We start from the raw sequence: 15504 nt of genomic DNA, 5'->3' as shown, positions 1-15504 counted from the left end.
AATTGGAGGGAAGGTGGGGAGGAGGATAAGGGTTATATTAATAAGTTTGACAAGCTGTATGAAATATCTTTTATTGGACCAACTTCTGTTGGTGAAAGAGACAAGCTTTTGAGCTACTTAGAGCTCTTTGTCAGGTCCAATAAAAGATATTACTTAATCCACCTTGTCTCTCGAATATCCTAGGACCAACATGGCTACAACAGTGCTGCAAACAATAATAAGTTTGCACAGTTACTTAATCTTGCATTATGCACAATCTGATGGCTTCAAATCATTTACACTTTCTTTTAAAGTAATAATTTCCTTCTGCTCCTAATGCTTCGCTGGAACGGGCATTGCCTAAGAAAAAACCTGGTGCACCTCGAGGTGTTCTGATAATTCAATAGGTAGCATTCTTCCCTCTGAGTCAGTACTGGGCCAATGCCCTGCCCACTATCTCGTGGGAAATATCTTTTGGATAAAATATGAAAACAAGGTCTTGAACATACTTTTTGTCCTTTTTGCAAGAATGCTAGTGTTAACCAGGGCATCATGGCCAAATTCTAAATTACGGAATTATATTCAGCTTACCTAAATCCGTCCTGTGTTTTCAGTTGACTAACTTATTACTCAATTCCTCTCTTTATAATGATGGTTATTGTGTGTATCTTGCCCAGAAAGTGTGCTAGTCACTAGTTTGATATTGCTGGTAGAGAATGGCTGCTGTGTTCTGCCCCAGAGAGTGGTGGTTGGTGAGTGGTAGTTTGGTGCAGTTCAGTGATAGGTAAGTGAACTCTATATGAATAATCTGTTAAATGCTTGGATCTTTCACAATCGAAGTGTTACGTAAATGTAAGTTATGTGATTACGCTGGGCTTAATAACTTTTAAGAAGTTTAGTTAAGAGCGCACTTTGCTCTCTTCATAGAAGGAAAAAGCTGAACTAAAATGTGCCCTTGAAACCAAGGCTTAAAGAAAACACAAATTTGAAAGGCTTAGTGAAGAGGTTTTCACCTCAGTGGAAGAACCCCTTCTGTTCAATATTTTTTTTTCCAGTCAATCTAATGGTCATTCAGTTTTTACACCATACTTTGCTTTGGTGGTTTATTTAAAGTGATTTTTATTGAACTTTTTTCAAGATTGAAAGCTTATATTTTTCAGAGACCGTATAAGGCTATTGTAAGAACACACATGAATGAGGATGTTATATATTAATCCAATGCTCTCCAAATTCATAATGTCATGTACTTCATTCCCAAAGGACCAAGATTTCTGGTTCTTACAGTGAATCATGGTAAATTGCACAAGCAGAATGTTGTCCCCACATGTGAACCTGAACAAAAGGAATAGAAGAGCATAGATTGAAGTGGAAGTGGGGGTGGCAGTTTACAGATGCTGGTACACTCCTGTCTCCACACAAAGAATACTCTGCTGGAATCAAAATAGTCTCTTGCCCATGCACAGGAATATTGTGCCTTAGTAGTAGAATGGGAATCTTGTGAGAGTATTAGGTTAATGTTTTCACTTCTTTAGCTGAGTTTTGACCTAATGAGATCTGCTGTTGGGAAAACAGTTGTTTCAACTTTTCTCTTAAAGATATTATTTTTTTCCTCCACAAAAATACAAGCTTGCAAGTAAACTTTTGTCATTTCAACCCAGGCAACGGATGGTTCCTTGATAAGGTTGTTGTCAAATTTAAAGAGGAAGACGATGACCAAGAAGTTGTGTTTCCCTGTAACAGGTATGCCATTCGTGGGAAATCAGAACTATAGTTTGTTATACTGCAAGCAGCTTAAGGAAAACATTGCAAGACAGGAGCCAAACACTTAAAAAAACCACGTTGCTGCCTGCACAAAGCCCGAATATATGAATCCCGCCCAGCAGTCTTCCAGGGAGTAAGGGGTGAACAGAATTCACTGCTCCAAGCCATGCAGAAAAGGCTGCTGGATCAGCATGGAAGGGCATGGAGTAAGATGAAAAAGGTCAAAAGTCAAATGTTCTGTGGGTGAAAAGTGCAATAGTTTTTCCTTTACCTTGCACGTACATACCATATAAAACTAAATAATGTTTCAATTCTCTGCTCCTTAAAAGATACTACATTAAAAGTTTCCAATCATATGGATTTAGGCCAGTTCATTTTGCATTTCCCAATCACTAAAGGTCATTAGCATGAACCTAATATATTGGAAAACTTTGAAGAGAACTTTATAGCTAGATGCAAAAAAAAATTAGTTTATATTGTCTTAGAGGATGGTTAAAATGTTTCTGCTCACTTATCAAAGGTCTATTTCCCTGTCTCAATGCTGGCTCTAGAATTTTGCTGCTGTAGGCAAAATTGAAAAATATCCAACTCTCTCAGCCTCCAGTCACCACTAAACATTCTTTTGCTCCAGATATTTTGCCACCCTAGACAACAACCTAGCCTTCAGCAGTTTGTATGTTGAAGCAACCGCCATATGAACTTTAGATAGTATTGCAGCAGACAGAGTTATAGATGAATATATGTGAATGTGTGTATTATAGCTATATCTAACAATATAGAAATGATTCAGAGAAGTATATTTTAAAATCAAGCAGATTATGCATTGCAGTACAGGCTTTCCAAATACTCGAAGTATATACACATTTGGCTACAAAATAGTTGTTCATGTCAGCTCAATCATTTTTAGGGTGGGGGTTGTCTTACAATCTTGATTATCAATTAGAAATTCAGTTAAGAAAGGAAACATTGTCTGTTTTTAAGTGAAAATTGCCCTCTAGCTTAAACAAAAAATTCAATTTGCAAAAATCCTGCAAATTGTTAGCTAATAACTATTTTCTTCTCTAAAACTATTATTGTAATGATTAGTTTTTTATCTATGAGGCTGTTTAATTAGTTTGGTTTACATTAAAGTTGATTATTTGAAGAGTAGACAATTGTTTCTGTAATGTCAGAGAGATTTTATAAGATTCCTCCTCAGGGAGGAATACTTGACTAAGACTGTGGACTTGCCATAAAACTGCCGTGTCAAAAAGAACTTATTGAGCACTAGAAAAAGGTTAGAGACATTATCTATAGAACTAGAGGGGCTCTGTAATTCTTTGCCTGTAGTAAGTGCTAACAGTGAACCAAAGTTTCCTGTCTGTTTTTAAAAATGGTTACTGATCTTTTGCTTCCTTGGAGGGGATTAAAAGATAATTCACAAAGGTTAATTAAGGTATTTATTGCAACAATAGTTTAAACATAATGGAGTCTCGTCTTCTCTCTATGCACAAGAGATTTATTCACATAGTTACTTTGTATATGGAGTGTAGAATGAATTGCAGTTGTTTAGATTTAAACAAAGGATACAGCAAAAGGGAGCCACTAAGTTGGAAGCATATAATGATTACCAGTATTTTTAAAAAAGAGAACCCATGTAATGTCTGTAAAACATTCTAATGTGTGATAGGGGGATCAGTTGAAGAAGTATGTGGGGGTATTTTTGTAGCACGTCAAGTTTAGGGTTAAGACCTTAAATTCTGTAATGTACAGTGAAGGGCAAAATTGAGGTGAAATTCACCTTCATAGCTGCCCGGTCCATAGAATCTCTAGAAGCCTCGTAGAGCTTAGAATCTAAGGAACCTGCCAATACTTACTAGTAACTACCAGGTGTAGTGCTAACACCATGAGTAATCCCACTGCCTGTGGTATAAATTGGCATGGTTTTATTGAATGAGCGCAGATGTGCCAATTCATACCAGCCGAGAATTTGGCCCAGTAAGTGTTTAGAAGACTTAGCTTGACAAGAGATGCACAAAAAAACATTGGTGAAAGGAGGGGAAATGCTGAGCTTCCTCATAAAAAGATTAATTACTAACTGCCGTAACTCTGATTATTATTTCTTTACAATGAAAGATGGTTAGATGAGTACCAGGATGATGGGAAGACTGAGCGAGAGCTAATTGCTAAAAGTAAGTATTCCAGTACAGAGAATTTGCATTATAACAATATTCTAGATATCAAATGACTAGTTATGGCTGAGAATATGAAAATTCTTTGTGAATGTGATTATAAATTTAGACATACTTATTTGCTGATAAAGCTACTTAAGATAAAGCTTTTTTATTTGTTTATTTATTTTAGAAAATGGTAATTTGCAGAAGGCATCCACCAAAGGTGAGAAACACTCTATATTCTCCTCCCAGAACTTTGACATTTAAATTAAACTCAGTTTCAATATAAAGTGAACAAATAAATGAAGCAAATTAGTTTCCTTAGACAGTAATCATTTATGTAAAGTCTCAGGTATTGGGGGAAATGCACAGAACTTGGCTGACGATGCTCTATAAAGGTGACCTGCTATGTCTTTTCAAATGAATTGAGCAAAGGAGATACTTCACACAAACCATTTTTGGTTTTCTTCCCATTTCTATTATTCAGTCCTGAAATCAGTCAGAAATTCCTCTGAGAACAGATTTCAAGAAATGGTTTGTTTACCCAATGCCACTGTCATTTAATACATAGGGACAGCTCCCCCAACAAGCATCAGTGAGTTGAAAAATGTATTGTGAAGTGACAGTGGAAACAGTTTCAGGTCAGAGTTCAGAAGGGTTTTTCCAAGAGAATCCAGAAATAATTTAGACTTAAGCTATAAAATTGGTCATTGTAGTTAAATGCAGTATCTTCATTTGGTTGAATAAAATTGGCTGAGTTAATGAAATCTGAATATTAGAAATCTGTCTGTCTACTTACCTATCCACAGATATAGCGCCTATCATTCTAGTAGCTCAAGTATTTAACACTATAAATAACCTCTTTTTTTCTTCCTTGCCAGCTTTAAGGAGAAATAACTTGATGAGTTCATAGGTGTTTGATTTACATTTGTGGGTTAGCGTGGTGGGTGAGTTGGTGTCTGTATCTGAAAATCTTAGTGAGGGAAAATAAAGTCAAAGAACTGAGCTTTGCATTTAGTTTTGAAAATGGTTACTTGTGTGGTTACTTATCTTTTGTGGGGTATGCCCCATAGGCTAAATCTAGGTCCAACTTCAGCAAGTTTGGTGTCATGCTCTCAAAGTCTCCCCAATTGCTCAACAGTTGCATTGTTCTAGTGGAATGGAGCTTTCATGGATGGAGAGGCAATTTCTCAGGTAGTTAGAGTTATTCCCATGGAGAGCTTTGATTATCACACCAGAGACCTTGAAGTGGACGCTGCATTCAGTAAGCTTTCCATTCATATTGGAGCATCAAGGACATGTGTTCATGGCTGCCTGTGTTGCTAAGCAGATGGACTACTGTTTTTTGTGCTAGTCTGAGTTTTACCAGGCTTTGTGACTTCATTCTGAGATGTATTCCATTGCAATAATCAAGCATGCATTCACGTGTCTGACAGGATGTGGCACAATCTTTTGGCCAGCCAATAAGGTAGTGAGGTGTTCTTTATCTCATGTCTATCTGAGCCTTCGGTAGCATTGAGGAGTCCAGAAGGACACAAAAGCTGATTAGTTTGAGGGCAGATGTTCTCAATAATGGGAGTGTTAAAGAGGAAGCAAGTTTTTTGAAAAGTCTCCCTTGGCCTATCAGCAACACTTCCATCTTGCTGGATTCATCGTTAGCCATCTGTTCTTCATCCAAGTGCTGATTTCAGCTGGGCATGGAGAAAGCCAGGAGATGGTACTATTTGATGTAAAGGAGATGTAGAGCTGTGTTTCATCTGAGTACTGGTGACATTTCAGCCTGTGTTATCTGATCAGCTATGCCATATAGCTGTTGAATGATATGAGAGACCAAGTCTTGTGGGAGGTTAACTGAACAAAGGAGTTAGGAAGGAGGTCTTGAACTCAACCCACAGGTATCCATTCATGTGCAGTATCTGGGTGTATGTCAAAGTAGAGAGAACTCCCCAGAGCCACAGACCCTTGATGGAGAAAACCTTTGTTCTGACCTCTCAAATCTGCACCCAGCAGTTTCAACTCTGTTGATCTCAGTTGGTACTGCAGATCATATTATGACAGGTATACACCCTCTTGCAGACTGTATTTAAGGCTTTAAACACTAAACACGCTCACAGAATAACAGACAACCAGTGCAGATGGCAGCACACTGGTGTTACTGATTCTCACAAGTGAAGGCCCTTGAGCAGTTAAGATGTCACATTCTTCAGTAATTGCAGCCTGCAAGTGAGTTCCAAGAGAAGTCATCAGAAAAAGGCATTGTAGTAATCCAGCCTTACCTCAAGGTCACAGAGGCATGGACACTGTGCTGAGGTCTGTCTGAAAGCAAAGGTCACCACATCAAAATAGTTGAGAGATAATAAGCCACTCTTGAAACCCAGAGAATCTCCCTCTATCTGGATATGGCTAATGCTGCTCAGCCATCATCTTCCCCATTGCCTTCTCCCCAAACAGGGGTATTTGAAACTGAGCTGATCATCATTGTTAAGCAGGTCTCCTGAGCACTAGTTGAATCTCGGCACTTTTCAGTCAGGTTGCCACTCTACTTTCTATAAATGAAGTATTCATTCTAGATACCAGCAAATGGGCTACAACACAGATATCCACGAGCTACCTAAGGCAAGGGTTCTGCCTGCAGCTACACCAAGCTCCGGAGCATCCGCAGATCATAGATAGTCTCTCTCAAACCAAGTAGGGCAGCAGGGATGATTTTCTTTTTTTTTTCTCTCCCCCGACCTCCCTGCCCCCATGCCTCATGAGTCTCAGAATAATGCAGAATAAGAGAAGAGGCAAGATATAGTGTACCACAATATTGTTTATGTTGCAGTCAGATAAATGGAGCTAATCTCCGGCAGTGTGGTTCATGAGATGCTCTGGGGTATTGCAGGAGTTTATGGGTGTTGCACAGAATGTGGTTCAGCAGCCGTGAAAGCAGTTCAGCGAACAGATATTTTTAGATTGGCTCTTCTTGTGCCACGCAAGCATATTGGGCAGATAAATATATAAAAACAAATAGAAAATACAGAAGAATTTCTCCCCAGAAATTCTTCAGATTTTACATTGTCCCTTCTCCTCCTTCAAATTTCTGCTGATGGGGTGAAAATGATCACAGGTAGTCCACAGACTCCTGGCAGATTAATATTAGTCCATATCACAGGCACCTCTGTTGCTACCCAGTGGACTCCACTGCCTGGCCAGTATGGGTGGTCTCACAGTCATGAATACACACCAGGTTTCACCATGTATTTATTTATTTATTCATTCATTAATTCATTCATTCATTACAAAGTATCGCAGTGTAATGCAGGCTTAGAGCATGGAGAGGTTTCCCCACAGCCTTCACTCCTCAGCCAGACTTACCCTCTGAGCTCCTCCTTGCTTCCTGTTCCTTCCGCTTATATCCTCCCAGTTATATTGTGAGCCCAGTGATTATCAGTGCTCATAATCTCCCAGCAAACTGCCTACAGATGGGCCTGCAGTCTTCTCCAGGCTGCAGCAATGCCAGTGATCCAAGTGCTTCTGATAGTGCCCTGTCACAGCCCTGTTTATAAATGGCAGCGACAATGCCATTTGCCAGGTGGACTCTGAAGTTACTGAAGAAACAAATCAAGCAGGCTGGCAAACTCTATAGCAAGCTACTGAAAGACAAGCAAAGTAAGTAAGCTAAGAGACCATGACATTTCCATGATCTCTGTGCATTCCCTCAGTAAAATAATTTAAGCAACTGCTACATCTAGCAAAGTGGTATGTCCTTATCAGTCCTGAGAACATACAGCACTGATGTTAGAAAATCAGAGAGCAATATCTACAAAACACCAACAATTACCTAGATTGCTTACATAAGAAGATGTAGCCTCCTGTATTGTCTTTTGATTTAAAGTTTTCACTCTTAAAATATAGTGTCTGTTTTAAAAGTTCTTGATTCTTTGTGCAGAAGTCACTGCAGGTTTGATTTCCCCACTTTTGCAGCTAGCATTTCTTCTGTGCATCACAGTGCCAGAGGTTTGTTGGGAGGGTGGCATTAAGGCTGATTCGGCTTCATTTGTTAAAGTTAACAAAGTGCTCATGCACTGGCAGCTAACATGAAAATGAAAGCCTTCGTTACATTGATTTTTTAGAAGACAGAGAGAATTTTGATTCTTTGTTGAGAAACAGCCTTTCCACTTCCCCTTCCTGGTTCATTTAACAAGCTGCAGACTGACTTTTCAAAAGAAAAGGGCCATAGCTAATAAACATAACATACAGATAATACAATCCACTGACGTTAACACAGTGAACGGTACATAACAAATGCATAAATAAATGCATCTTTTTATATGTGGCCATGCAGGGTAGGTACAAAGGCAAAAATTTTCAATCCTGGGTATCTAAAATGAAGCACCTAAATAACGGCCTGATTTTCAGAGGTGCTAAGCACCCAGAGCTTCCACTGATGTTCGTGGCAGATTTGTCTGAATAAGGACTGAAAGACATGATGGGAGAACTTCCAGATTTGGACAAAAGACAAATATAAATATAAAGCCACTACCACAACCACCATCGCATTATACATCAACCAATTGATATTTGCAACTAGTTTCTTTTCTAACGTAGCCATTTTTTAATAAGCAAATGTCCAAGGGAGCTAAAGTGTTAGACAAACATTTCTTCTGACTCTGGAGTGAGCAGATGGAAATGAATTTACCAAATTGAGAGAAAATGCAATTAGGTTGGTTTGGCCAGGACACTAGACTGTGGAAGGAATGAAAAGTAAACGCTTGAGAACAAGCAGTCGCAGATGCCTAAGAGGCCTTAAATCTGTTAACCACTGATTAATTTCCTGGGAAACTCCCAACTCTCTGATCACTGATACATTAACCTTTCTTTGGAAACAATAGTCAAGAAAAGATACAACCATGGGCAACAATTAAAATAAATCACAGTATTCAGAATAGCTTCCTGCGTGCTCAGCACCCTGCAGCAGAAAGCCTGCAACTGTGTGTAACCCACACACCTCCTGGGTGTGGTGCTCTGTCCCATCTAGTGGCACCGAGACCACTTAGAGAGAAAGAGATAAAATGAGTCTGCTTTGCAGCTTTTGCTAAGAGCCAGTTGTCTTTTAGCTCATGCTGAAGAGGCTCATGCAGTAAGCTCCAGAGGTTCCAGGTTCGATCCTGCCCACTGATGGCTGGGATCTGTCAGTGTTACATATGCACCGCCGCCTTCTCTCAGCTTGGGACAGATTCACCCCTGGCTTATCTGCCTTCTACTCAAGTACAGCAGGGCCCAGGTGGAGGAAAGTCTACCAGGGAGGCACTGTGATATAAGGTGGTGGTCACAATCTCCCTTCCATCAGGCTCTAGGGGCAGCCTGTGCAGCCCTCAAAGAGAGTGGTGCTTACTGTAGATGGGGCATGGCCTGGGTGGCCAAGGGATGATCTGACTCATTGTAGCCTTGCTTTAGCCCCTCTCCCTGTGGGACTACTGTGCAAAGACCTGGTTGAAACTGAAGAAACCAGTGGATTACCCAAAAAAGCAACAGTTCCAGCAATGACTTCCCTTGCCAGCATGAATTCCTAAGGGGCTCAACATGCCAGGCTGGCACAGGGAGCTGCAATTTGCATCTCTATGCCTCAGCAGGGCTGAAGCTGGCCATACATATCTAAAAAATAAAGTTCCTCATTAGACAAGGTTTGTATCTGTCACATATTGCATCTGACTCATCCCTGGAAATAACCTTAGAAAGACAAAAGCTAGCCTGTCACCCACCAGACTGACTGTGAGCTGCATATCTGCCTGCTGTTCTGTGTCTGAACCCAAAAGAGCCACAGAACAATCAGCTGTGACACAGAGTGGGACAGAAAACAGGGAAAAAGCATTAGCCAAGGAAACTAGAACAAACAGATGGAGGGGGAAAAAAATAAGCAGGAAAAAATGCAGCTTAAGAACAGGAAAAAAATACCTCCAGGTTTAGAAGTGAATTAAATGCCTCTAAAATTTCTCTTGACAACACGCGTTGTGAGCAGACACATGATCATGAAATAGTTTTCCTCTTTATTAAAATCATCAGCAAATGACAACACTATAGAAGTACACATCACAATCTAAGCACAGATTCTTAATTCCTATCTCTGTTAGGTTCCTTTTGCCACCTAGGATCAGCATGTTCCCTCAAGTATCAGTCATTTTGAAATCATGGGCAAATTCCATCGAGCCAATTGAAACTACTCTTTTGGTCACTAGCATCTATTTAAGTCACACAGTGTTGTTTCAGCTCCCGGATTTGTTTTCTGCAACTTTTTTAAACAGGAGAATAATTCATAACTTTGATACAATTTCCAGGTATATTTTTGCTAGAATTCATGGTTTGCAAACAATTTCATTAACGCATGGCAACTATCCAAATACACTCTAAGAGGGCCCAATCCAAATCATGTTGAAGCAAAATGAGACAACTCTCACTGAATTTTTTGGTCTTTAAATTGGACCCCTAGTGAATAATTTGATCCCTCAAATCATAGTCAACTGAGTAGAACATTCTTATTGACAAAAATATTTAAAAATCAGGGTTTAATTTGTACTATTCAAGCAGCTGTGTGTTCGAGTATTCAATTGTTTCATATGACTCCTATGTTAATGTCTTCCATTTTAAATAATCTACCATCTCTTAAATAGATAAATCATTTTCATGTGAAATACATACATAAGTTAAGAAATTAAATTAATGGATAAATCAAATCAATTATATTTAAATAAATAAATACAATTAATTATACCAACCAATGTATTATAAATTATTATACTATTATTATAGTAATAAAAATAATGAATGTAACCACATAACCAAGGATTCCTTTTCCCTTGGCTCTATTATTAATATCCCCTTATATATCCACTCCTCAACTGAAGTCCTGCATATGTCATGTCTTTTTTGAGGCAGAGGGTATGTGACTGTCCATTGTTTGTAAAGCACCATGTAAATTTATGACACTGTTCAAATGCTTTGTAGTAATAATGATGAACAAATCCCTGTGTATTCCCACTCACTGTTAAAAATGTGATTTTTTTCTTCTTTTATTTAGCACGACAATGGAGAGTGAAGGTTAAAACTGCCAGAGATTCCCCAGAGCCACAGAAGTGTAAAAGAACCCTTGTGATTTATGGCTCAATGGGCAAAAGTGGTGACCTTCTCCTTTCTCCACAAAGCCCAGAATATGTGTGCTTTCTACCCAGAGCAACGGATGAATTCCTTGTAAGTCATCACTATACAATACTGCACTGAGATTATAATGACATTCTGCTCTAGCCAAAGGATATGTTTGAAATGCTGCTTTGGTTGCTACAAATGATATAGTTATTTACAAAGCTGGAGTGATATAACTTTAGATCTTGGGCCATCCTCTTCCTGCAACCCTGCTCAACTACATAGTGTTCACATCCCAGTGTAATGTCATCATATTCCAGTGGGTTTCAAAGATGTAAATCAACAAGAAACATGATTCCATTCTCGTACTTTATAGGATATGCTGCTCATCGCCTTGTATATTTTTTTATTCTTTTAATCCTGTTAACCCTGAAATCATTGGGTAATTTGCCATTGGTGCTAATGTGTAAAGTATCAGGCCCTAATGCTTTACTACATGTTCTTGCACCCTGCAGTAATGAGGGCTGCGTAAACTTCTTAGTGTTAGATTGTGCCATTGAGATACAGCCTGTAGCCAAGGGGAACATGGAGCTGCACTGCCTCAGGAGAGCCCCCAGGAAGGCAGAACACCTACTGGAGCTCCTGAGGTCAAGGCCAAGCACCCATTACTCCATTACTTTTGTGGCAGGTAGCTTGCTGCCCCCACGTGGCTGCTCAGAGTGCAGCCATGGCTTTGCCTGCTATTTGTCCCCAGGGGAGTGAGAACAAAGAAGCCCCTCTTTTTCCTTGAGTGCAGTGAATTTAATTCTGCTTCTCCTTCACACAGGCCACACAGAGGCAGGAGGATGAGAATAGATGGAAAAGAGACACTTTGGAGGGATTTTTTTTTCATACCAAACTTGGAACTCTGCTGTGGCCTTATGAGTAGGAAATGATTGGGGCCTCAAAGGGGTAAAAGTCCCTGTATCTCCCCCTGGAACTAATCCATCTCCAAGGAGGCTATAGTCTAGCTAGGTGGATGCTCAGAAACAACTCAAAAACTCGCAGGTTTTACTGCTTGCCAGTTTGGAACTTAAGATCTTGATACTTCTAATATTGCGGGATCTAGTATTTTAAGTGGGGGGCTGGGAACTTAGTGTAAAAGATACAATACCTGTCCCTTTCCCTTCTTTCAGAACGCTGAAGATGAAGAGGGTTGGACCGTGTGTCCAAAGGACATAAGTGGGGCTTTGCTCCCTCTCTGGTCTTCATTAAAGGGGCCTCCACTTTTCCACAGTGCCACACTGACAGCTTTCTAAATACATTTCCATTTTTCTGACTTGCTTAGTTTTACGGAAACATGCTATATTTTCCCTTGGCTGTTCATGTCCTTGGTTTTGTTGCTTTGTGTCAAAACCTTAATATTTTCTGAAAGTTGTTTGTTGTGCATGAAGGTTTGTCTTTTTGCAATATGAGTCACGCTATTTTGCAAATTTTGTTGCATTTTAAGTAAATCAGAGGAACAGCCCTGATATTAAATAGTGGTTGGTGTTTCATGGGAATCTTTGAAAACCTTTCTCTTTAGAAACAATTAAATTGATATATCTTATGGTTTCTGTTGTTCTCTTCCTTTCCTCCTTATTTCCAAGGACATTTGAATAAACACAGGATCTTTGTTTCATAAGTGAGTTCATCTGCTCCCATTTGTGGCAGCATACTTATTTGCTGTGGGAATGATTATGATGTCACAATGAACGGAGAGTTATGAATTCTGATGAGCACTAAGCAGGAGCAGATGAACTCTTAATAAAACACAGATTATGGTTTTACACAAATGTCTTTAGTAATACAATGCAGTAAGGAAGAACCATAGATAATGTAGTATATGCAAAATTCATTGTTTTGAAACAATGGGCTTAATTTTGATCCCAAAAATCCATGTAAATCTGCATATTGCCCATTTACGTGCCCACTTATGTGCACATCATGGCAAGAGAGTATGTATATCTCTGATTTTCCAGGTGCATTCACACAAGTTTTTCACAAATGCATGCACACCTTCAAGTTGACAATCACGTCCAAACTATTTTGAAAAGTTTCCTATGAAATGTCAGCAGCTCTCTCATTTTAATTACAGATTGTTAGCAAATATAAAGAACAAATTACTGAAATATATTGTCATGGAGTCACCGGGCGATGCTCTGGAGCTACTCCATACAAAGCCAGTCAGGACTCTGGGGGAGCATGCCTTCTCTCTGTGAGCATACCGTCTCCAGGGCAAGAAGCTTACACAGCTTCGATCTTCCTGAGTCTGACCTTGGAGCATTCAGCATCCCCTTCCACACCGTGCGCTTCCCACAGCAAGTCCGCACAGGAGGGGCTCCTGGGGAAGCCAGTGGGTCCTGCACCCCAATTCCGTAGTCAGATGTGACTCTAAGCCAGCCAGTAAAACAGAAGGTTTATCAGATGACAGGAATGCAGTCCAAAACAGAGCTTGTAGGTACAGGAAACAGGAGCCCTAAGTCAGGTCCATCTTGGGGCCAAGGAGGCCAGAGCCCCTTCTGGGCCGCCCTCCATTTCCCCAGCCAGCTCCAAACTGAAACTCTGCAGCCGCTCCTCTGGCCTTTGTCTCTTTCCCGGGCCTGATCTCTTTGTTCTCCAACACCTTCAGTTGGCACCTTGCAGGGAAGGGGCCCAGGCCATCAGTTGCCAGGAGACAGGATATCGGCCATTCTCTGTGCAGACAGCATCACGGTGGCCCTTTAAGGCTCTGCAACCACAACACAGCTTATCCCAGCACCAAGATACTTCAGAACCGCATAGGGGAAACTGAGGCACACACACAGTATTCAGAGAAAACATTAAGAACATTCCCACTTCGTCACATATATAAGTAATAGAGAATGCACAAGTTAAACCTACTTGCTTTCATTGATCTTAAACTTTGATAACAATAGTACTGTGTGGGCTTACCAATTAAAAATAAGTTAAAGAACTACACATGAAATGTAGAAAATAAATTGAGTAATAAGAAGTTGCGTTTATCATATAATCATAGAAACATAGGGCTGGAAGGGATGATTTGAGAAATCATCAAGTCTAAGTAATCCTAGGCAGCACCAAGTGAACTTAGACCATCCCTAACAAGTGTTTGTCCAACCTGTTCTTAAATACTTCCAATGATGGGGATTCCATACCTCCCTTAGAAGCCTATTCCAGAGCTTAACTACCCTTATAGTTCGAAAGTTTTTCCTTAATCTCCCTTGCTGCAAATCAAGCCTATTAGTTCTTGGACATGGACAACAGTTGATCCCTGTACTCTTTCTAGCATCCTTTAACCTATTTGAAGACTGTTACCTGGTCCCCACTCAGTCATCTTTTCTCAATACTAAACATGCTCAGGTTTTGAACCTTTCCTCATAGGTCAGGTTTTTTAAACCTTTTTCCACTTTTGTTCCTCTCCTCTGGACTTTCCCTAGTTTGTCCACATCTTTCCTAAAATGAGGTGCCTCGAATTGGACACAGAACTCCAGCTGAAGCCTCACTAGTGCAGAGTAGCACAGAACAGTTACCTCCTGTGTCTTACATATGATACTCCTCTTAATACACCCCCAAGTTTATGGTGGTGGTGTCCTCTGAGACTGGCAGAGTTGGCAGGAAAGAGGGAGAGATGAAAACAACAGGGAACAGAAATACTAAGAAAAATGAAAGGTGTGGGGTTTAAGGGGATAGTTTGAAATTGCTGGACACCAAGTAATTTTATTTTAAACATTACTAAAAATATTTAGTTTAAAGAAACAAGAAATGGTAGGCCAGCTCTTAGTAAATGTTTCTCTTTCTGTCAACTTAGGGGTGTGACGACTTAGTCACAGAGGTTCTTTTACATACCTTGGGGACACCATGACCAAGACTATGCAAAGGCCAAAACTATAAATGGGGTTCAAAAAAGAACTAGTTAAATTCATGCAGCATAGGTCCCTCAGTGGCTATTAGCCAAGATTGTCAGGGATGCAATCCCATGCTCTGATTGTCCCTAGCCTCTGATTGGAAGAAGCTGGGCGTGACAGGGGATGGATTACTCGATGATTGCCTGTTCTGTTCATTCCCTCTAAAGCACCTGGCACTGGCCACTGTCGGAAGACAGGATACTGGGCTAGATGCACCATTATTCTGATGCAGTATGGCCATTCTGATGTTCTAAAATAATCACAATGATTAACTATGACTGTTTTAGTATTAAAAGAAAGGAAAATAAAACATTAAACAAAACAACACAAATGGCTGAACACAAATGATAAACTAGTTACTTTCGTTATAGTCTCTTCTCTATGTATCTTTCTGGAGAGCTTCTAACAGATTTCACCCTTGAGAGTGTCTTGCTTCTGAGAGTGTTTTTCTCTTGGTAGGTTAAGACCAAAGTGTACAATTTTCCAAAATTATTGTGTTCGGTTTTAGTATTTTATTAGATTCTTCAAATCGTTTATGTATGTGCAGAATAATTTTTTTTAAGGGC

At 39.9% G+C, this 15504-nt stretch overlaps 1 protein-coding gene across 1 annotated transcript in view; it reads left to right on the top strand.

The window, feature by feature from the left end:
- The window catches only part of RP1 (RP1 axonemal microtubule associated), a 185368-nt gene that overhangs the window by 152794 nt on the left and 17070 nt on the right, over positions 1-15504 (top strand). Inside the window, exons 29-32 of the mRNA XM_075125222.1 lie at positions 1638-1719; positions 3856-3911; positions 4084-4116; positions 10951-11120. Of these exons, the coding sequence (XP_074981323.1) occupies positions 1638-1719; positions 3856-3911; positions 4084-4116; positions 10951-11120 (341 nt within the window). The remainder of the gene's footprint in view (positions 1-1637; positions 1720-3855; positions 3912-4083; positions 4117-10950; positions 11121-15504) is intronic.

Source organism: Caretta caretta, chromosome 2 (assembly GCF_965140235.1).
Source record: "Caretta caretta isolate rCarCar2 chromosome 2, rCarCar1.hap1, whole genome shotgun sequence".
Taxonomy (NCBI): domain Eukaryota; kingdom Metazoa; phylum Chordata; order Testudines; family Cheloniidae; genus Caretta; species Caretta caretta.
Note: the sequence above shows the minus strand (reverse complement) of the source record. Positions and strands in the feature narration are given on the sequence as shown.